The sequence below is a fragment of the Leptodactylus fuscus genome, chromosome 1 (assembly GCF_031893055.1).
Source record: "Leptodactylus fuscus isolate aLepFus1 chromosome 1, aLepFus1.hap2, whole genome shotgun sequence".
NCBI classification, from domain to species: Eukaryota; Metazoa; Chordata; class Amphibia; order Anura; family Leptodactylidae; genus Leptodactylus; species Leptodactylus fuscus.
The window spans coordinates 120,250,964-120,275,799 of NC_134265.1; the positions used below are offsets into that span (position 1 = coordinate 120,250,964).

A 24,836-nucleotide genomic window follows, 5' to 3' on the forward strand; every position below is an offset into this window, starting at 1 on the left:
GGGCTCTGAAACATAAGAAAGGATCCTGATGAAACCCAAACTTTTTTGATTAGTTTTGGTAAAACCTATAATGACCACTGCTAATGAAACATACAGAGAGCAGGCAGATCAGATCTTGGTCAGCAGAAACTGTGCAAACATCAATAAAATACAGATAGTGGAGTGGTAGGCTACATTCGCACAACAGTGATTAATGACCATGCGACATCCATTTTTTTTTTTTTTTAACACCACAGCATTAACCTCATTTTTTACTCCCCATCTTCCAACCCCCCATATCTTTGCATTTTTCCATTCAGAGAGCCATTTAAAGGATTAATGTTTGCAGGACAAATTGTACTTCATAATGGTACCATCTAATATTCTGTACAATGTACTGGGAAACTGGAAAAAAATTCAGAAAGGGGGATCAATTGAAAAAAAAAAATAGAAGCGATTTTCTTACAGGTTTTTTTTCACGTCATTTACTGTGCAGCCAAAATTACATCACTGTACTCTAAGGGCCAGTACGATTCTGAAGATACCAAATTTACATTTTTTATTTTTTTTTACATTAAACCCCTTAAAAAAAAAACAAAACCTCATTCAGAACAAAATTTGTGAGACTGTAAAGGTGCATTTATTCATTTCTTGTGGACAATGTTGGCAGTTCCAAACTCCAATAATTACACAATTTGTCATACAGTAAAGGTGCATTTATTCATTCCTTGTGGCATTGCCAGTTCTAAACTGCATTCATTACCACATTTGTGATACGGCAATAGTGCATTTAATAATTTTGTGTGGTACTTCCAGTTGTGATTTATTAACATTCGGTACTGGTGGTACTGGCAGTGTCATATCACATATCATCAGGAGACCAGACTGTCTCTTATTCATGTGGGGATGATGATGATAATGACCATGCTGGCCAAGACCAACAGAGGCAGGCTTATGGCATCTAGAAAATGAAAGATGAACCAAATTTTTGCTCACAGCACTAAACAGATGTACCAACTGCGAAGTTTGCCAGGAGTGCATTATCTTGTTCAGCCTCCATTCTAATATCAAAGGGTGTTGAGAACTTCACAAGGCATGAAGAAAACTGTGTGCATGGATTTGTGAAAGTTTGTTCTGGATGCACACTCCTTCAGCTACAGCCAATGAATAGATCTGCCATTTTAGACAGTGGGGGTGGGGAGTAATTATCACCAGTCCAATTTTGCTTCTGCTGCTGTTTCCCTGTCTTTCATGTTATATTTACTGTAATGCTGTCACCCCTAGCTAGCTGGACATCACCTCCTGCATCCTGGTCCATTGTGTTGTATTCCATATTGTTCTGCCATTGATGTTATTACTGCTTTCACCCTGCCAGCATTCAGCTCTGATTCACTCTCGCCTTGAGTACTGCAACTCTCTTCTAATTGGTCTTCCCCTTACTAAACTCTCCCCTCTACAATCTATTTTTATTTTAAATCTGATTTTTATTAAGAGAAAAAGAAGGTTTTACAATATATACAGAAGGGGGGCAAAAAAAGAAACAATACAACACTTAGTCATGATGGGGGAAGCGAAAAAACAGTGTCCCCAATACAAATCAATGTAATAACAAAACATATATGAAATATACAATTGCATGTTAACGCAGGTGTAGAAGAGAAAGTGGGTGAAGACGAAGACAGGGGAAAGGTGAAGACGAAGACAGGGGAAAGGAGAAGGGAGAGGGAGCAAGGAAGAAAGGGGGAAGGAAAAAACATAGAAAAACAAAAAATTCCCAACCAGAACAAGAACAATATACCTGGATAAATTTCGGAGCTGCGTAAATCAGAGGTAAAATGTGTTAGGTCACCGCAGGGCAAACAGGTAATAGCCATCAGGCCCATGAGAGAGAGAAACATAATACCGACCAACACTAGTGGACAGTTAAGGAGCCGAAGTGGGGAGGGTCTGGGGCTGAGAGAGGGCGGGTAACTTCCTAGTTTCCATGTGAGAGGACCAGAGAGATCACTTGGAATGAAAACTAAGGATAGAGTGGTTTTTACTGGCTAGCCGCATGAGCTCTAGGGTGAAGGCCAGGTCAACATGGTGGATCAGTTCACTAATGGTCAGGCAAAGTGTGGACTTCCATTGATGGGCAATCATAGATCGAGCTGCCAGCACTATTTGTCCCAACACTACCCGTGTGCCTCAAGGGAAAAGGCCAATGTCTAGAAAACAAAGAGTCCCACCATAAATGCATAAACGAACCCACGCCACCGAACCCCTCCAGCACAGCCTCGAAAATGAAGGGTTTACATGCGCCAGTTGATTAGGAGTTCTGTACCAGCGCAGCATTATCTTTAGGGCTGTCTCCCAGTGTAGCGCCCCCCTGGAGACATGTTTGACAAACCCACTAGCCTCATACCATTCTGTCAAGGAGATGGGTCTGTCGAAATCTGCTTCCCAGCGGAGCAGGTGAAAGGGTTTAACCTGCCAAGTTGGGACAGAGAGAAAATTATAGAATGCGGAGGTCCCACCTTTTACAGGCATAGTACGATTCCACAGTCTTAAAGCTATTCTAGGAAAAATAAGTGTTGAGGGTTCATGGGTCTGAAGAAGGTGCCGCAATTGCAAATATTTGAAAAAGTCGGTTTTAGGGAGGTGGAATTCATCCTGTAACATTGAAAAGGATTTAATACCCTCTTCAGAGTACAAGTGGGTGATTTTACGGATACCCTTAGAAACCCAACCACGGAGTCTCAGCTGGGGGAGGAAGGCGGTCGTGTAGAGAAGAGGTAACTTGCTCAGGGGAACCAGGTCTTCCCTAGAAGTATGGGACAGAAAATAGCGCCACGCCACTATGGAGGCCTTAATGCTGAGCAGGGGAGGGGGTGTAGAGGTGAGGGACCAAGGTCCTTAGGGCGCAGAATACTTAGGAGTGGGGCATCTAACAAACATTCTTCTAATTCTCCCTTCTACAATCTATTCTGAATGCAGTGGCCAGGCTCATCTATAAGTCTAGACACTACAGCGATGCCTCCAGTCTGTGCCAGTCACTACATTGGCTGCCTATTCATTATAGAATACAATATAAACTTATCACCCTCATCCACAAGGCTCTCCATAATGCAGCACCTCCCTCCTCCCTCATCTCGGTCTACTGCGCAACCCGTGCTTTTCGTTCACTCAATGACCTAAGTCTAACATCCTCTATTATCAGAACCTCCCACGCTCGTATACAAGACTTCTCCCGAGTTACACCACATCTCTGGAAAGCTCTACCCCGGACAATCAGATTAACTCAAAATCTGCAACTAAAGACACATCTTTTCAGACCGGCCTATTACAATCCCTAATGTAAACCCTTCTGTACTGTAATTAGAATCCCTAAAATGAACCCTCTTTTGTTCGCTCCCACATTATCCCACACAATATTATGCCGATTCAGTCTAAATTTACATGTCCAGGCAACATCTGCATTTTATAGGACACGACTGGTGACGGCTCATACAGTATTATTTGTGTAATGACAGTCACCTCTATTACAAAATTGTCTGACCACTGTATAAGCAATGTTACCCCTGCTACCTCTTGTGTCATCCCCTCTATCTCATAGATTGTAAGCTCTTGTGAGCAGGGCCCTCAGTCCCATTGTGTGACGTAACTATTTCTATGTAATGTATCTTTTTGTCTGTACTTGAACCCTACAAATTGTACAGCGCTGCGGAATATGTTGGTGCTATATAAATAAAATGTATTATTATTATTTATCTCCTGTCACTTGATCTGTCATGTTTTATTCCATACTGCCATTGATATTGCCACTGCCATCACTCAGCCAGACATCTTCTCAGGCTAGGTGCGTCATTTAAATGCTGTTGGTGCATTATATTGCATACTGTTGGTAACACTGTTAGCATAGTTTTAAAAATTATTTTAAAAAAAGGGACCCCTCCAAAAAAAAATGACTTTGTATTTTCCAATACTGATGCAGAATATGGTCCCACAAAGGGATACATTTTGTAATTTTTTTTTAAACAGTTCTTCTTCACTTATCTAACTAGACACTGCCACAATTTTTTTTTCAAAATAACACTGAGCCTGATGGATTTGCAGATCATCAAAATGGGATACTTTTCTTCCAATACAACCACCATGTGTGTACCGGAGGACACCTTCTCTCAAAATGAGTACTTTTAATATTAAAAAGCGTTTAGACATATGCAGTATGTGGTTAAACAAGCTCTTTATTTCCACCGCCTCCCATCTGCTTTCCTTTAGACATACAGTACATGTTATTGACACTTTGACATTACTTTGTCTGCATGTAGTTCGAGAGCTAGAAATGGGTTAGATAAAATCCTAGGAGCCCTGAGGGTGTCATATACTATATTTTAAGCCAATTTAAACTCAGACTCGGAATGAATTTATTTGGATTGAAATGAATCTTGAGACCAAAACAGATGAACCTGAAAGGAAATTAAACTTGAGAGGTTCACCCATCACTACTTCCACTCTTATGATCAATATAGTCTCTTGGCTTGCAACTCCACACCTCCAATTACATTGCAACCAACACAAGTCATTCTAGAGACATCAACATTTATCTTGAAGATTTTTGAAGATGCCTAGGTTATGCCATCAGTACAGATGTAGCCAAGTTTAACATGACTCTTAGCAATTTAAAACAAGGTTTTTTCAGTGAGTTTTTTAAGGCTTTTGTTTTTGAGATATCGCAGTCAATCATATCATGTATGTTAAATGATGCCTTACCTATATTTGACCATTGTGAATCCACCCATTAGGACCCAGCAGCCACTTTGCCTTTTACAAAACATTGCAAATACTTGTCAGCACCCTGTGTATGGTATTGCAGCTGAGCCTTCAGCATGTTAATGGTGCTGAGTTGCAGTACAAATACAATACCTGGCACAGTGCACAAAGGTGGCACTGTGACTTTTATAGACTTTCTGTGGTCTCACTCACACCAATAGATTCAGGGCACAACTTAGAAAAATACTGTATGTAACCTATACTTAGATTATGAGCAGAAAATCCTTGTAACGTAACATAAGGAACTTTGTATGCACATTACATGAGCCTAGTGTGTCAGTAGTTGCCAGTTACCCAACCTGAACACAAGAAGAAAATCTAATAGTCTCCTGCATACCTCCCAACTTTCAAAAAGGACAGAAAACGTGCCGTGGCAAATTAAGCTCCAGCCACTTATACAGTGACTTTGCCCATTCCCAACCATTTCCCTTTGTGCCCCCACACAGTATAATGCTCCTACAATTACCCTAATATTATATATCCACACATTATAATGGTAATCTCCAATTGCCCCTACAGTATAAAGTCCCTCTCCTGGTACACCCATAGTTTAATGTCCCCCTTCAGCTGCCCTCAGTTTAATGCACCACCCAGCTGCCCCAGTTTAAAGCAATTAGAGGGGGGACATTAAATTAGGGCAGCTAGAGGGTGACATCAAACTGTGGGTGCAGCTGGAAGAGGACATTAAACTGGTGGCAGCTGGAGGGTGACATTAAACTGTGGGGGCAGCTGGAGGGTGACATTCATTAAACTAGTGGCAGCTAAAGGAGGACATTAAACTGGGGGTAGCTGAAGGAGGACATTAAGCCATGGGGATAGCTGCAGGAGGGCATTAAACCATGGGGGTAGTTGGAGAAGGACATTAAACTGGCGTTTGCTGCAGGAGGACATTAAACGGTGGGGGTAGCTGGAGAGGGACAATAAACTGTGGGAGTAGTTGGTGGGTGACAATAAACTGGGGACAGCTGGGATGATGTCCCAGCTACACCCAATTTAATTTCCTCCTCCATCTACCACCATGGTTTAAAGTCCTCCTCCAGTTGCCCCCTATTTAATGACTACATTCAGGGCCCCTTCACACTACGGATACGCTGCCTGATTCTGAACGTTAAAACACGGTCAGAATCAGCACGAATAAAGCAGATCCCATTCATTTCAATGGGGAGCCGGCATACAAGCGCTCCCCATTGAAATGAATGGGCTGCTTTTTACTCTATGAGCGCTCCCATTAAAGTGAATGGGAAGCGCTCGCGTGCACGGCTCGGACTGAGCCGAGCGCCGGGCCCCTTCACACGGCGAGCCGTACACGTGAGCGCTTCCCATTCACTTCAATAGGAGCGCTCATAGAGTAAAAAGCAGCCCATTCATTTCAATGGGGAGCGCTCGTATGCCGGCTCCCCATTGAAATTAATGGGATCTGCTTTATACGCGCTGATTCTGACCGTGTTTTAACGTTCAGAATCAGGCAGCATATCTGTAGTGTGAAGGGGCCCTCAGTCCAATGACCCCTCCACACTTTAATGTCCCCTTCCAGTTGCTGCCAGTTAATGTCTCCATCCAGCTTCCCCAGTTAAATATCCCTCTTCATCTGCCCCCACATTTTAATACCCCCTCTATCTATATCAAAGTTTAATCTCGTAGGTTTTAGAAAGTTTTAGGTGCAATGTAAGTGATTTCATCACATCATGTCTACAGCTTCCGGAGATGGAGCACACAGGAGGCAGAGTGGTGAAGCAGGAGCAGAGGATGGCTCCTGCTTCACCAGTGTATTCAACTCATCTGCATCCTCCGGATCCAGATGAGTTGAAACAAGGAAATACCTCAGTCCCACCAACTAGGACAGCAAGACAGGCCCTGGATCCGGATGGTTGGGAAGTATGCTCCTGTACATGTTTGTAAATCTACATGTTACATACTAACTTTCTTGGAATCTTAGTCCAATTTCATGAAGCATGTAATTCTAGCCAACATGTAATGCACATTAATTAAAAATGTTCCTTTTTTTGCCTGAAAGACCTCTCTAAGGTTCCTGCCACTAGGTGTCTCCCTTCTAGCTAATTTCCAGTCTAATCCTTTGTTACCAAGGAGGTACATCCCTAGTAGCAAGACAGAAAGACAGTTAGGGGTGAATGCAGAAGGGGAGGGAGGGGTGACTGCTCACATCCTGCACAGGCATGTCTACAATCTAGAAGGATAGAAGATTCTGCAGTATCTCTCAGTTTATGATTTAAGAAAAAAAGCTCCTCTATGTACTTTTATATAGTTCTGGCTGCTTGTGTGATTACAGATGTGATATTATAGCAAGCAGTTTGACTGGGCTCTTAGATTGCTCTTTTCCTGTGTCATGCCTGCAGTATATGCTAGAATGTAGTGGGTATCTGCATATATCTGTTCTAGATTTGCAGTTCACTGTTCCTGGATCTCTTATATGATGGTCTCACTTGAGCTATCTTCAGTGATTTGTTTGCTCTTGTACAGGTACTTGAGGAAAAACATCATGTAAAAAAACCAAACTAAGTACCATGGAGTGGGGGAGGGGTGGTAGATTGCTTATTGTGTACACTCACAGACTCAAAGTAAAATGTGATTTAGCCAAAATGGGGACATTAGCAGCAAAAAAAAGCTTATTTTGTCATAGAACAGACTGTCCATCAAGATCCTGCATATATTTATACTTTTCATGAAAACTCAGGTACACTTTAAGTGACAAAGTATGATTTAAAGAGGACCTTTCACAAACCCCATAAAGTTCAACTCTTAGCAATCTCGAATAGGTGCTGCTCCACTGTCTCTGGGGCGCTCCAGAGTAATTAATTATTTTAGTTCCAGCATCCAATATGATAATTAGGTTCTCTACTGTCAGGTGGGCAGTCCTGGGAGGGGGCAGAGAGACACGGACCACCTAATTGACTGTAGAGAGCCTAACTAGCTTATTTGGTGCTATAATGGTAATATAAAGTACTCCACCTGCTTTGAAATCAGTGCAGCTATTGAATGACACAAAGAGTTGGAGTTGGTGAAAAGAGCTCTTCAATTTGAACCAGATGGCACTTACTGAGCTGGGCGATTTGTCAATAACATATTTAGGTCGATAATCCTGTGTAAATTTTCCAACTAAGGCCTGGTTCACATCTACATCTGCATTCGGAGAGTCTGCATGGGGACCCCCCGAATAGAATACCAAACCCACTGACAAGCGGTTAGCTTATGAAAGCATATGGACTCCATAGACTATAATCGGGTCCATGTGTTTTTTCGCATGGAACATGCGGAGGGAAAAGTACTTCATGAATTATTTTCCTGTCCGCATGACTCGTGCAGACACTGCACAGAAAACACATTATAGACCCCATTATAGTCTATGGGATACGTGTGCTTTCATAAGCTCTCTGCTTGTCAATGCATTCGGTATTCTGTTTGGGGGTCCCCATGCGGACTCCCTGAACGGAATACTGAACACAGATGTGAACCAGGCCTAACAATTCGGACCTTGATATGTACATGGAACTCTTTTCACTATTTCTGTATAGACATTTGGAAATACTGGGGGACTTGCCTTGCTTCTGCCCATCACAATGCTCTTCTTTTCCAGGTCTAGTAGCTGGAAGAGTTCTTCTACAGCCTGTAGAGATAGAATCCCATTTAGCATCAGTAAAAACAGTGCTTGTTTGCAAAAATTACAGATAAAATAGTTAAATCAAGAGAGAAGCAACATATTCATGTAAAGTACACGTACTGGCTATGATTAAGGTTTTGTAAACCGAAACGCGTCAGCCGAACTGCGGCTTGATTGCTCATACCTCTACAGAAATTTTAATGAATTGCTTGAATAAAAGCTAAGTTTTATTTATATCCTTCGGCTGGATTCTAAATCTTTTTATCTGGGATATATATAAAGTACACGTGATTCTTCTATTACAAAAAGGTTCTAAAACTTGTCATTTTCAAAATGTTAGCTTTGCATCAGTGAATTTTTGACTAGCTATTAACAAATTATATTTTTTTTTTTACTTTGTTTTAGTTTATGCACAAAAAATTACTAACCAATGAATATTAATATTCTGCACTGAGCCCGGGCCACAAAACATACAAGCATAGGATCTGTCCTGCGTTTTGCTCCGTACACGGACCAGTAATAATAAAAGGGTATGTATATAAGTGCATTAGACTATAATGGATCAGCTTGCTTGCTGTGAAAACACATAGTATGCTGACAATGCACGTTCATGTGAATAGAGCCTTATATTTACAGTTACATATGTGTCAGGTCTGTGTCTTGTACAATCCATGTACTTGTGTGTCCATCACATGATCAGGAAAGATTATTATCCACTCGAACTAAACAATGACAGTTCCTACTGAATGACATCAATCTGAGATCATGAGAGTCATGAGGGTTTAATAATACGAAGAAAATCATTTTTTTACTGAAATCATAATACCCCTTCAGAAAATTGTAATTTATCAAACTTTCTATTGTAGGAATGTGATTCTATACTTACTGTTCTTATTATGTATATTGGACTATGTACTGAATATTCAGTATAAAGTAAAAAGCACATGATGACAATACAGAATTCATGAAAAACAGATAAGAAATCTTTACCATCCTAGTACAAGGGTATTGACAGCCTTGACTAGTACGGCATGTGGGTATGCATTATTCATTATCAGACATAATAGCTTTTGTATATTTAACAGTGTATTTCATTTATTTTAATAATGGTGTAGTTTGTAGAAAAATCTGTTGGAAAAAAAAAACTAAGTATTTCGATATTCCCTATGGGGTTTTATACACTCTCTGTATTAGCTAATAATGCATCCTACTTATACAGATCCAGTTTAAGTACATACAAAATGCACAGAGAGCAGGACTTACAATGGTCCATTGTAGTGAATGTAACTTTTATACTCATAAAAGTCACATCATAATTGCATCAAAATAGCAACTTTCCCCATGTTCACACTATGCTTGCCACTTTGCTAAAATGTGGTCAGGACATGGATGGAACTTCACAGACCTACAAATTTAGCCCCAATGGTGCCAATAACAGATAAGATTTTACCAGCCCTCCAGCTGACAGAGTAACGCTGTGTTCACACCAGCATTCGGGTCTCCGTATCAGGTTTCTGTCTTCTGCGGACAGAAGACGGGAACCTGTCAGACCGTGTCCAGCCGTGAGCGCCGGGGAGTGTTTTATGCTCTCCGAGGTGAAACAGTTTTTTTTTTAATCGGACACAGAGTACTGCATGTCCGACTCTGTGTCCGGTTAAAAAAAAATCGGTTTAGCCGCGGAGAGCATAAAACGCTCACCAGCGCTCACAGACAGACACTTTTCAAACCCATTCAAATGAATGGGTTTGAAAAATGCTGGCAGGTTTTCGTCTCCTGCCCAGTTTCGGGCAGGAAACGGAAACCTGCATAATGGAGACCCTGGGCGCAGATGTGAACAAGACATGGACCATGATGTGGCAAAATAATTTTAATAATTTAACATAATAATTTTGACCTATACGTATTTAAGAGTTTACTTGGCTTGTTTGTGTCATCTAATCTTGAAACTGCAGGATTTAAAAAAATAAATAAATACAGGTAGCGACATGGAGACTTAGAATAAATATACCAAAAAAATTATTTAAAAAATATGTTTAATTTAAAGTTTAATGCAAAAAAACAGGTCACTTTATGAGAACATATTCGGACAGATTCATTTTGAATCTGCCACACTATTTTGGCACCACCTGTACCTAATACGCTAAAGTAGCAACATGGCAACACAAATCTATGCCAGTTATAAACATTTGGACTGGCGAATCTGGTGAATTCTCCTTCATTGCAGGCATCATCAAGGCCTGTATATAATAAACCAGTCTTGATAAATCTGCTCCTTCATCTTTAAAGGTAATGTAAGGTTTTTATGGCTTACCCACTACAAACCCCACAGTGGGAAGTACTGGAATGCTCGGGGCAACTGGCAGTTCCTCTAAGGCTATATACTTTCAGTGTGTTTCTTGTTTCTATAAGATAACATGACTATACAATATAGAACAGATGAGTTTGCTAATGCAGCAAATCTTTTAAGGGGGATATTTCCTTTGGACCGAATCCTTTTCCCACTTTATGGCAAAATATGTGTAGCGGATATGCTGCGGTATCCCCAACTGTTGTGGTTTTGGAAATTGCAACATATCAATTATATCTACGGAAATGCCGGCGGTTTTATATATACGTATAATTAAAGCAGAAAGTCCACAGAGGAAACCTCTTCCAACTTTCTGTGCAAAGCACTGAAGGAAGAATTGCAATACGTTGCTGCCACCGTTTTTGCCGCAACGCTCTTTTGCTACAGGACGCCACATGGGGCCTTAGCCGTATCCTCCTTACAGAGTGAGTTCATCTCTTGCAGCTTTGTACATGAGACTAGAACATGTGTATTGTATTACATTCTGTATTGCCATAAATGATAATACCATGAAAAGGTTCAGCATGTGAATCAGAGTGATTTGCATTTTGGAGAATCAATGAAGTTGGAGTTTTGCCATATTTAATCATTATCATATAATAATGTATTATAATCCGGTGAATTGACACAGTCTGCAAATACAGCAAGTGGAAAATCCTTGTAAATGATAAAACATTCTGCTCCAGCAAAGAGAAGTGTATTTGACAACTTTTCATTCATTCACAGACTTACCCTTAACTCCGACCTGCTGTATATCTCGACTATTATTCATTGCTATTACCCTGCTCAGTCTCTCTGTAGTCTTCCCGAAAAGATTAACTGCACGCCTGGCATTAATTCTATATAAATGTTAAATCACATCGGAGCCTGGCTGCAGAGTCAAGACATCCTTATAAAACAGATCTGGGAAACTAAAGCTAAGTAAAGGGAAAGCACTTTATTTAACCTATAGCAGGAGAAGATATAGGACACTTTTACCATAAAACCAATCTTCTTTAACATAATGAGGAAGTTTGGATCCGTAAATCATACATTAATGCCGATCACTGTCTCCTATGGAGCCATCACCATCACTATTCATAGGATGACTTCAGCCATCATTCTGAAGAGCTGCTAAAACAGTCTTATATTTAGTACATTAAATATCCCAGGAAGAGACATTTTCATAGCTTGATATATCCAGAGTGCAGTTAGAGATATTAGAGGAGGCAATATCACTGAACACATATGCTGAAGCCGCCATCAATAATAATATATATATTTCAATATTGATGTCAAGCAGCAGGAATTGCTGCTCTGTTACAACAGCGATATTCCTCCGACAGAACACTAAATCCCTTCTCCCGTATTTATTCTGCTCAGAACTACAGGAGCTTGCATGTTAAATCTCTCATTTCATGGGATGACTGCTTTCCCCTCTATTCTCCACCTAAATTATTCATGGGACTCAATGAATAGTCTTTTCATCTGCTCTGTTTCTTGCTGTGTGTTTGCTTATAAATTTCACATTCTCAATGAAAACTGTGAAAGATTAACACACATATAGGACACTTTTGGAAACAGATAAAAAATAATTGCATATAAGAATATCTGCCATAAAATATCAATATTAAATGATAAACGATATTTGCAACACTTCTATCTAGCTGAAAAATACAGCCCCGTGAAACTGCTTATAGATGCTGCACTTGGAAAGATGATAGGGATAATGTTTTATTTAGGTTGTATAACCCTTAACTTTATTAATATAAGTGTAATTGTCTGGGAAATGATATGGTATTATACTCATAACTTCAAGGTTGCATTAGCCAATCTGAACAATATAAGAGAAGAATATAATGGTAACAACAGAATATATAGCTTTATATTCTCACAGAACACCAGTGATTGTTGGAAATGGCTTCATTCATTAACCAAGGTTATCTGTATACACTAATCTCTAGGTATACAGCTAGTACTGAGAGCTCTCTTTGTATGGCATAAAAAATGTAATAAAGTAAGGCCTCATGCACAAGGTAGAGGTAACACAACACATAGAACCCCTATGAATCTATAGTACAATGCCAGGCATTCCAGAGATATTAGTAATCTGATGGCTATAATATTTTGTATGCACACAGTCATGTTCAGGTACAATATAGCCCATAAAATGCTGCGGAATATGATGGCGCTATACAAGTAAGGCCTGGTTCACATCTGCGTTTGGTAATCCATTCGGGGAATCCACAAGCGGTGAGCAGTGAAAGCACACGAACCCCATAGACTATAATGGGATCTGTGTGCTTTCTGCACAGTCTCCGCACGAGTCATGCAGACAGGAAAATAGATCATTAAAGGGGTATTCCCATGAACATAATCATATCTATATACAAAAAGAGCGAGGTAGCACTACTTAATGCAGGTTTGAAGTAACAAGGTAGGATGAGGGGAATACACTATTGAATGATCCTATGGTGGTGCTCTCAGTAAACAACATAGTCCATATAAAATATAAAGAAGAAGAAAAAAACTGGGCACTCACCATCAAGAGGATACAATAAAACTTTACAACTTTATTTTCAAAAAATCCATTAAAAGTATACACGGGAGGAGGCACACCTGAGAAGAGGGAGCAACAGCCGTTTTGTGCACTTTTAGCACTTTTCAAGCTCAAAGTTGTAAAGTTTTATTGTATCCTCTTATTGGTGAGTGCCCAGTTTTTTTTCTTCTTCTTTAGATTTTATAATCATATCTATATTTGTAGATAATTAAAAGTTAAACATTTTTGCAAATTAAAAAGTCTGCAAAGTTTTAAAGATTTTCTCTAACTTTCTTAGTGGTGACAGTCTGTTGTCTTGATCGGTTGCCAATGGATATGACCACTAATGCAGAAACGTTCTATGGTCTGGGACTTGTCAGGAACCCAGCAATGATTTTCTTATTGTAGCTGGGTTATCAGGCAGGGACACTACATGTATGAGAAGATATCCCGGCCACCATAAAGAAATCATGGCTGATTTTCTGGCCTTAGAAAGTTCTTGCATTCATGGTCGTATCCACTGGCAATTGATCAAGACAACAAACTGTGACCACAAGATATCTAGAGAAAATATTTAAAAATGTTTAATTACTTATATTTGCAAAAATGTTTAACTTTTAATTATCTGCAAATTTTAAAAAACTATGTACATGGGAATACCCTTTTAAGTACTTTTCTGTCTGCATGTTCTGTGTGGACACTGCGTGGAAAGCACATGGACCCCATTATAGTCTATGGGGTCCATGTACTATCATAAGCTCACCGCATGTCAGTGCGTTCATTAGTCTGTTCGGGGGGGGGGGGGTCCCCATGCAGATTTTCCGAACAGATTACCGAATACAGATGTGTACCAGGCATAAGCATGTTGCATGCAATATACTGTATTACAACTCGGTATAACTAAGAAGTTGTGTGCAACCTTAAAGAAAATGTATCACCAAATTTGTTTTTAGCTATTTTTTTATTCTCTTTTCTGTGTATATTTATGGAGCTACTATTTTCTTTGTGCTGTTATTAAAGGGGTTGTGCAATTTTAGAAAACATGACTGAGTTCTACTTCTCAGGAAGTGACATCTTATTCCTTGGTCACGTGGCCATGCTGCAAATCAATCCTAGTTATTTTAATGAATTGCCATATGGCCAATGAACATAGGTCACTTCATGCAAAGAAGAAGGCAGCTATGTTTTCATAGTCCATTTAACAGCATTTAGAAATATGCTTTACAGCAGTCACATGGGCCATAAACACTTCAGTCTGGAATGTTTATTGAGGTCTAAGGGAGCATTTTCTAGACATGATCTAGGACTTGTGCAGAGAAGCTGTGTCCATCTCCTATTGCGAATACTGGTCCGTAAGTTGTTTATGTGCTCTATAGATGATATGTGTCATTGTAATTCAGTCTATGCTGATAATGATGTGTTTGAGGGCTGAACAGGAAGTATTAACATATTATTAGGCTCAGTGGTCAGAGTGAGAACTGCAAAATTTTAGAATTTGTATTTAAATATCGATAACAGTGTGGAAAATTAAATTCTTAAAAATATGTTTAACACACCTGTAATTTATTGAAACCAATACCAATATACTTCATACCGGCGAGGGTAAGGTGTGCTAAATTTATTAGGCAGCAAGCGCCTCTTCCTACATTTGGCACATCTGTGGATTGACCTTACATCACTGAAGTCTTTATCTTAAGTCTTTTATCTTTTCTGCTACACTATACACCAGTTTTCTGGCATAAATTCTAATAGTTCTGCAGTGGCCCATACCCCCCTGATAAGCTATAGCAGCTTTTGTGAAATGTCACAAATTTCCTTCAAAATGGCACATGAAAGTTAAAACATAAATTTTTTTGTGTCAAAAAAGTGTGTTCAGGACTTGATATATTTCCCCACGACTGTCAAGTTTGTTGCCTGGTATAAAACTTTAATCTGATTTTTTTTTTTTTTATTCCTGACCTGATCTTTTAATATTCTATCATCTTTTCCTTCACTGTTTTTTTTTTTTAACTTAGTATTTCCATTACACTGTATGTACTGGATTTAGCAGCCGCATATTGAATCGGTTGCTTATATTATTATACCTTTCTCTCATCCACAGGTTCATATGTGGAAATATACTTCTTCATAACTTGTGACGCCAGGACTTGAAAACGAAGTCGAAACTCTGTGAGGCCCATACGATCAGTATAACCTGTGAACACAGAACAGAAGGAAACAGATTGATATTTGTACCCTTATTTTTGCACATACATTTCAGATGTAACAAGGCCTTAGTCATATTAAGTCTGTAAAATATGACCAATAACCCAAACTTATTTCCTGGACTATATATTGCATATGCCCAATTGTCTAATGTACCTGAAAAATGCTCTTGGACTGCCATCTACATGGAATATTCCTTTGACTTTCAAGGGCGGAATACGACTCAAAATCCTCCTGCAAGAACGTCTCCCATTCATTTCAATGGGAGTCACTCCCTTTTTTTTCCTTGCTAGCGATTTTTTTCAGCTAGCGAGAAAAAGGAGCGACATGCCTTATAATCCCACGTATTCCGCAGCTGAGTCAGCTGCGGTGTCCGCGGTTCGAAACACACTCTTTGTTTAGGCTCATTCATTCAGGCCTAATCAGGAGCGGGATGTCGCAATGGGACGGCGGTTCACTGCATTGCAGCTAGTCACGCAGAAAAGTCACACGGCGGAAAAGGTTTCTGATATGTGAACTTACCCTTAAGAGGATGAATACAATATGACAAATTTACTAATTCTCTCTAAACTTAGATTAGACAGTCTAGAATATGTTAACTTAGTAAATCTTCCCCATTATCCTCAAATCATGTTAATATCTTATATAATTGAATAAATTCTACATATATGAAGTTTGTGGGATTAGATTCCGGCACTGAAAATGTTAATGATAGCTGTCAATAAATGTTTTTTTTTAATTCAAGTAGATATAATGGATGTAGCAATTCCACCTAAAACTTCCTAGCAGCTATTTGTTAACTTCATTAATTACTTAGAAGTCATTATGTTCTTCATCCTAATGGGCCAGTTACATTATTTGTCATGAGCAGCAATCACATCTTCAGTCCATGTCATTATCTGGAACAATCATTAAGACATTAGCAATATATTTTCTCGCACGGTATGCAGGTATTTATAAACAGCCTGTCAAAAGTGTGACACAGATCATATTAAGTATTTGCAATGATCAATTATCATGTATCTCCATTAACATCCCAGTGTCATCATAGGACAAATAGAGGAGCAGTGTTATTCTAATTTCACTGGCGCATCAGGGATAACTGAAATAAATTCAGAATAATAATCAATACTAGTCTGCTGCCGCTAAAGCTAACAATATATTATCTTCTATGATAAGTTTACGTACCACTTCCTAAAAAATATTTCAGGTTGAAAGAAAGGTTGTCAAAACTACATGTTATGCATAAGATCTTTATAGAAATATACCTAAGAATGCCATTGCCATTTTGTTTTCATATGCCACCCCCCAAAAAAGCACATTAAGTCATTGCCTTTTGCAAAAGTAAGGGTAAGTTTACACGCAGGAATTTGGAGCAGATTTTGAGGCAGATTCATTGAGTTTAATGGGTGACAGAGACTGAAGTAGGATGCAGAATGATAATGAGATGAAAATGACAATCCTGCTCAATCTTCCCATAGATTTTGCGGTTGAGTCAGCATCAGAACCCTTGTTGTGAGACATCCCACTGATCCATCCAAAAGAAACAGCCAAGGGAGAAATCTGGAAGGCTGGAAAGGGGAGAGACCTATTGCAATATGCAGCCCCCCACCATATAGTAAGGACCACCATTTCAGACCCACCATTCAGTATGTGTCCCTGTTACAGACCCCCATACTTTCATGTCTTGGACCAACTCCTTTTTGTGCCTTACAAATACTGACCTAAATACAAATGTGTGTGTGTCGTCATACTGGTGTATACAGCTAGCTTGGTTCTAGTAGAAAGGTATTCTTTCCCTTCTTCTGCAATAGGCTGGGTCTTGAAATCAATGGGCTCATGTCTCCTACAAACCATTAACTACCGTATATACTCGAGTATAAGCCAAATTTTTAAGCACAGTTTTTGTACTTGAGTCAAGCAAAAAAAATATATATACAGTGGGGCAAAAAAGTATTTAGTCAGTCACCAATAGTGCAAGTTCCACCACTTAAGATGAGAGGCGTCTGTAATTTACATCATAGCTAGACCTCAACTATGAGAGACAAAATGAGAAAAATCCAGAAAATCACATTGTCTGATTTTGTAAGAATTTATTTGCAAATTATGGTGGAAAATAAGTATTTGGTCACTTACAAACAATCAAGATTTCTGGCTCTCACAGACCTGTAACTTCTTCTTTAAGAGTCTCCTCTTTCCTCCACTCATTACCTGTAGTAATGGCACCTGTTTAAACTTGTTATCAGTATAAAAAGACACCTGTGCACACCCTCAAACAGTCAGACTCCAAACTCCACTATGGTGAAGACCAACTTGCACTATTGGTGACTGACTAAATACTTTTTTGCCCCACTGTGTATATATATATATATATTTTTTTTTTTTTTTTTTTTTTTTTTTTTTTGGGGTGGGGGGTCTATGACCAGCTGCAATAGTAATGTATAGAATCTCCCATAGAATATCGACAAAAAAGAAAAGAAAACATGGGGCCACACGGTGGCTCAGTGGTTAGCACTGCAGCCTTGCAGCGCTGGAGTCCTGGTGTTCAAATCCCGCCAAGGGCATGAAACCATCTGTAAGGAGTTTGTATGTTCTCCCCGTGTTTGCATGGATTTCCATCCCATATTCCAAAAAAGACATACTGATAGGGAAAAATGTACATTGTGAGCTCTATGTGGGGCTCACAATCTACATTAAAAAAAAAAAAAAGAAAAAAGAAGCTTTAAAAAATTTAATAAAAAAATAAAATAAGTAAAAGTTCTAAATCACTCCTTTCCCTAGAATACATATAAAAGTAGAAAATTACTGTGAAACACATACACATTAGGTATCCATGTGTCTGAAAGTGCTCTGAAGGGGCAGACAGACAACCAAAACACTCCTTCCCCTTTCCCAGCACCCAGCAACTACTGCACCCAAAAACCATTTTAATTTTTGAAATTTTCCGGTAGCTGCTGCATTCTCCCCCCGCCCATATTCCCCTCGGCTTATATTCAAGTCAATACGTTTTCCCAGTTTTTTGTGGTAAAATTAGGGGGGTTGGCTGATACTTGGGTCGGCTTATAGTCGATTATATACGGTACATAACTAAATTTTCTCCACTAAAAATCCACATTTAATTACCATATTTTTTGGACTATAAGGGAGCCTTCACACGATGTAACGCTGTGCTCATTCTGATTGTAAAAACACGTTCAGAATGAGCGCGTAAAAAGCAGCTCCCATTGACTTGAATGGGAGCCAGCATACGTGCGCTCCCCATTGAAATCAATGGGAGGCTTTTTTCCCTATGCTTTCAATGTATTACGCGTGTAATCCCAAATTCCCCACTGACATGTAAGTATGTATTGTATCCCTCCCAAACTACATCTGGCCGTAGAAAAAAGGCCCTCTGCTTCCCCTACTAGCTGCAGAGTCATCTGTCAATATGGCCTTGCATCTGTTGCAAACTCCTATATATTATTTTTTTTACTTCAATTTTTTTTCCTATTTTCCTCCTCTAAAACCTAGATGCGTCTTACGGTCCGCTGTGTCTTATAGTTCAAAAAATACAGTATATAAAATATTTTATCCTATAGCTTATTGCCTAGTAGCAGTACATTGTTATGGATATGCATTTTATTTAGAGGCTTTCCAAACTTTTTCCTTTGGAGACGTACCAGCAAAATCATGGAGACATGGAGATAACTGGGTCTTACCAACTAATTCAATATCCATGTAGCATAATGGACATGTAAATGAGAAGCAGACAGTGTAGCATACTTTATGCTTCAAGTTCTGCAAACAATTTCAATGACAATGTTAACCATAATGCCAGTGTGACCCACTGTGCTTTAGAGTGAGCCACATTGCTTCTAGTACTAGCCACTAGAGATGAGCGAGTAGTATTCTAAACGGCAGTTTCGAATACCCGGGATTGGAAGCTCATTTGAATATTTCTGGTGCATTCTGGGAAGAGGAGAAGAGTCGCCTTAATGTTATCGATTGCTGGGAATTGCTGGGTCTCGCTGGTTAGAGGACATCGCAAAACCTGGGATTGGAAGCTCATCTGAATATTTCTACACTTCGTAGATGCCGTCAGATGAGGAAAAAAAAACATATACAAGATCATTCATCCAAATTTAATGAGCAACATGGAAGAGGAGAAAACCCACATGGTGAGCTGCAACACTTGCTATATGTTTACAGATCTGCCGGACCATAAAGCCAACTTCACCTGTATGAAATGTAAACTAGTGGCCCTTTTAGAAGAAAAAGTGCAGAGGTTGGAAGAAAGAATAGTGACGTTGAGAAGCATCAAAGAAAGTGAGGTCTTCATTGATGAAGCTGAAGCAAGCCTCCAGAACACAGTAGGGGATGAAAGTGCTAGAGAGCCTACAGTTGCAGAGGCTGATGCAAGTCCCCCGAATACAGTAAGGGAAGAATACTTGAGAGAACCTACAGAGGCAGAAAACTGGACACATGTGACCAAGAGATGCAAATGGATCACAAGGCCATCACCACTCACACAGCTAAGTAACCGATATGAAACTCTCATGCAGGCGGATGAAAATGACAAAAATAACCTATCAGCAAAAGAAGAAACAAAAGTCACCCAGAGACAATCAGGAGCAACAAGAAATGGTGTTGCAAGGAAGAAAAGAAGAGTAGTGGTTATGGGTGACTCACTGCTAAGAGGCACAGAGGCAGCTGTCTGCAGGCCAGACTTAACCGCACGAGAAGTATGCTGCCTCCCAGGAGCAAAAATCAAGGATGTGGCCGATAGGATGCCAAGCCTCCTCAGCTCCAAGGACGACTACCCATTCCTACTGATACATGTGGGTACAAACGACACGGCAAAAAATGATTTACCAACTATCTATAAAGACTTTGAAAATTTGGGGAAGACAGTGAAGGAACTGGATGCGCAGGTAGTATTCTCATCAATCCTCCCAGTTGATGGTCATGGCATCAGGAGATGGAATAGAATACTAAAGGTAAACACCTGGCTTCGACGGTGGTGCCGAGAGCAAGGATTTGGATTTTTGGACCATGGCGTGAATTACCTCTACGATGGACTCCTTGCTAGAGACGGGATACATCTCACAAAACCTGGGAAAAACATATTTGCCAGAAGACTTGCCACACTCATCAGAAGGGCTTTAAACTAGAAGAAGAGGGGATGGGAAGAAAAAAGAAAGACAAGAACATGCAGCTAAAAGACATACAAACAAGGTTACTAGAGGTGGTAAAGAAGACCCAAGAAAGGATACACAGAGGGAAATTATGAAAAAAGATGCAACAGAGCACAATCTGAAATGTTTTTACACAAACGCACAAAGCATGGGAAACAAACAAGGAGAACTAGAGCTGATGATACACAAGGAAAACTATGACGTCATCGGCATCACAGAAACCTGGTGGAACGACATGCATGATTGGAACATACAGATGGAAGGATACAACTTATTCAAAAAGAATAGAACTAATAAAAGAGGGGGTGGAGTTGCATTGTATGTTAAAAAAGAACACATCTCCACAGAAATTACAGTTTTACAGAATGATAATCTACTGGAAATTATTTGGGTAGTAATTCAAGGGAAAAACAATGATAAGGACATCATACTAGGTGTTTATTACAGACCACCAGGACAGACAGAAGACATGGATGAGATTTTTTCACAGCAAATGACCACGCTCTCAAAGAAACATGAAATAGTGATCATGGGAGACTTCAATTAACCCTGACATTCATTGGGAAACCCACACAGCCAAGAGTAAAGGCTCCATCAAATTTTTATCCTCTCTAGCAGACAACTTCATTGCCCAGCTAGTAGAAGAAAACACGAGAGGAACATCCATTTTGGACCTAGTCCTAACCAACAAAGAGCACATGGTTAAGGGACTACGGGTAGCAGGGACACTGGGATTCAGCGATCATGCTATACTTGAGTTTGGGGTTGTAAGAAGAAGAAGAACTGAGAAGACACAGACTTCAAGGCTCAACTTTAGCAGGGCAGACTTCAAGAGCCTGAAGGCAAGGGTTAGCAGAATTCCATGGTGCAAAATTCTTAAGCACAAAAATGCACATGAAGGGTGGGAAATCTTCCGTAGGGAAATCATTAAAGCACAGGAACTAACAATACCTAGAAGGAAGAAAAATGGGAAGCACCTAAAAATATCAGGATGGATGACCAAAAAATTACATAACCTGCTAAAAAGGAAAAAGGAAACATACAAAAAGTGGAAGATGGGAACTATACCTAAGGAAGAGTACACAGCAGTCTGCAGACTCTGCAAGACAAGCATCAAAGGAGCTAAGGCTGAACACGAATTGAAGCTTGCAAAAGAGGCAAAGAGTAAAGTAAAAGGATTTTGGGGATATGTTAAAAGCAAAAGAAAAGTGAAGGAGACCATTGGAGTCCTGAAGAATGACAAAGGAGAAACAGTTAACATGGTGGAACAGCAGGTGGAGCTACTAAATTCATATTTTGTATCCGTCTTCTCCCAAGAAACTAATGGAAATATCGACATTAATGGTGATGGAGATGAGGGGAAGGAGGACTCCAAGCTGACTATAAGCGAAGGTCTGGTAAGAGAGCACTTAGCCAAGTTACAGGAAACCAAGTCCCCAGGACCAGATGATTTACACCCTAGAGTCCTGAAAGAGATAGCAGAGGAAATAACAGAACCCTTTGCTATAATCTTTGGTAAATCATGGGAAACAGGAGTGGTCCCTTTAGATTGGAAAAGGGCAAATGTTGTCCCCATCTACAAAAAGGGGAAAAGGGACGATCCAGGAAATTACAGGCCGGTAAGTCTGACCTCGATAGCAGGAAAAATCTTTGAGCAAATTGTCAAGGAACATTTACTTCGGTACCTGGATGGGAAGGCATTAATTAACCAGAGCCAGCACGGCTTTATGACCAATAAATCTTGTCAGACTAACCTGATTTCCTTCTACAACAAAATCACTGAATGGTTGGACCAAGGGAATGCCGTGGACATAGTATATCTTGAATTCAGTAAGGCATTTGATAAAGTATCACATAACCTTCTTATTGAAAAAATTATTAAGTATGGCTTTGACAAAAAAATCAGTTAGGTGGATTCACAACTGGCTTAATGATCGGGCACAACGAGTAATACTAAATGGCTACACATCGAACTGGAAGAAAGTCAAAAGCGGGGTGCCGCAGGGCTCTGTTCTGGGCCCAGTACTTTTTAACATCTTTATAAATGATCTGGACAATGGAATTATTGGGGAACTCATAAAATTTGCAGATGATACGAAGATAGGAGGAATAGCCAACACTAGAGAGGAGAGAGAGTGTATTCAAAAGGACTTAGACACACTGGAACAATGGGCTGAGGCGAACAAAATGGTATTTAACAGGGACAAATGCAAAGTTCTACATCTGGGTAACAGAAATATAAAAAACATATATAGTATGGGAGGAATAGAACTAAGTGATAGCATAGGGGAAAAGGACTTGGGCATAATAGTAGATCACAAATTCAACATGAGCCAACAGTGCGGTGTTGCTGCAAAAAAGGCTAATAAAATTCTGGGATGTATTAAGACAAGCATTGAATCTAGATCAAGAGAGGTCATTATTCCGCTGTACTCTTCCCTGGTCAGGCCACACCTGGAATACTGTGTACAGTTCTGGGCGCCCCAATTCAAGAAAGACATCGATATATTGGAGCAAGTCCAGAGAAGAGCAACCAAAATGGTGGAAGGTCTGCAAACCATGTCCTATGAGGAGCGGCTAAAAGAACTGGGATTGTTTAGTTTGCAGAAGAGAAGGCTGAGGGGAGATTTAATAGCAGTCTACAAATATCTGAAAGGTAGTCACAGTGCAGAGGGATCTACCCTATTCTCATTAGCACAAGGAAGTACAAGAAGCAATGGGATGAAACTAAAGGGAAAGAGATACAGATTAGACATTAGGAAAAACTTTCTGACAGTGAGGGTAGTGAGAGAGTGGAATAGGCTGCCACGGGAGGTGGTGGGCGCTCCATCAATGGAAATCTTCAAGCGGAATCTGGATAAACATATAGCTGGGATGATTTAGGAAAACCTGCACTCGCAGGGGGTTGGACCCGATGGCCCTTGAGGTCCCTTCCAACTCTACCAAAAAGAAAAAAAAAAGAAAAGAAAAGAATAGCACGCACCCATAGGAATGAATGGACGCAGCCGGACGCAGTGGGTTAAGCGGCAGAACGCCGGCCCCGTCTACGTGCCGGCCGGTTCCATTCATTGCTATGGGTGCGTGCTATTCGAAACTGCCGTTTAGAATACTACTCGCTCATCTCTACTAGCCACAGTCACCCTATAACAGCTATGATGCCTTTTTTCAGAATATCATTCCACATTCCAGCTTCTTGTTCCTATACAAATCAACACAGTATCTTCCAAGATGAAGCAATTTACTGAAATGTCATATCTTGGGACATCAGGAACAGCCTGGAGTATTAGGGGTATTTGGGGACATACCACACAATTCCACGCACTTTATACAAAAGATTAGACATTCTAAATACAATGTGAATAGATTAGGCCTCTGTTTTCATTGAATGGAATCACACGAAAACCCAACAAAAAATCCAAATGCATTTCAGCAGGTGCGAACAATAACGCTCATTCTAATACATTACTCCTGGTCAGTACAAATGCGGTGCATTGGCTGTATAAAGGAACAGAAAAGTTCATTTTTACTTATATAAATAATTGTTGGAAATTTTGGACAATACAGATGTTCAGCAATGTTATTTTTGTCATGATGAGAATGAAAAATATTTCCCATTCTAGCCAAAAAGATGAGGAAATGACAGAGTTAACATTTTGTGATTCACTGAAAATATCTAATATCAGAGAGAATTTTGGCATAGTATTACAAAATTAGGATTGATGGAAATGACAAAGCCCTATTTAGTATGCTGAGCTATACTGTGCTATACAGGGAATTACTGTGTATTACTGTGCATTACTGTGAATGAGGACAAAATGATCTCCAACCAGAAGAAAATGTCTTTACAGGCCATTGAAATCCAAGTTGTCTTACAGAGACTAGGTAATTACAACCTAAAAGAAGCATACATTAATTTACTAAAATCGGCTCCATATTTTGAGTAAAAATATCTCTTTTTACCATGTTCAGCATTTATTTATTTATTTATTTTTTAAAAACCCCTCTATTTGGCTTCAATATTATTTGGAACATAACCTCTGAACTTTACTGAGCCATTTGAGGACCTATCGCCTCTCCTGACATATCTACTTTAATAAATATTTGTAATGATCATAAAATAATGTTTTTTATATACTTTTTGCGTTGTACAATTCTTCAGTTATTCCTACTAATAAAATATCCAAT

The 24,836-nt window shown here is 39.6% G+C and overlaps 1 protein-coding gene across 1 annotated transcript in view; it reads right to left on the bottom strand.

The window, feature by feature from the left end:
• MYO18B (myosin XVIIIB) overlaps positions 1-24,836 on the bottom strand; it is a 456,489-nt gene that overhangs the window by 241,007 nt on the left and 190,646 nt on the right. Inside the window, exons 22-23 of the mRNA XM_075276574.1 lie at positions 15,357-15,466; positions 8,348-8,413 (exon numbers count right to left, since the gene is read on the bottom strand). Of these exons, the coding sequence (XP_075132675.1) occupies positions 8,348-8,413; positions 15,357-15,466 (176 nt within the window). The remainder of the gene's footprint in view (positions 1-8,347; positions 8,414-15,356; positions 15,467-24,836) is intronic.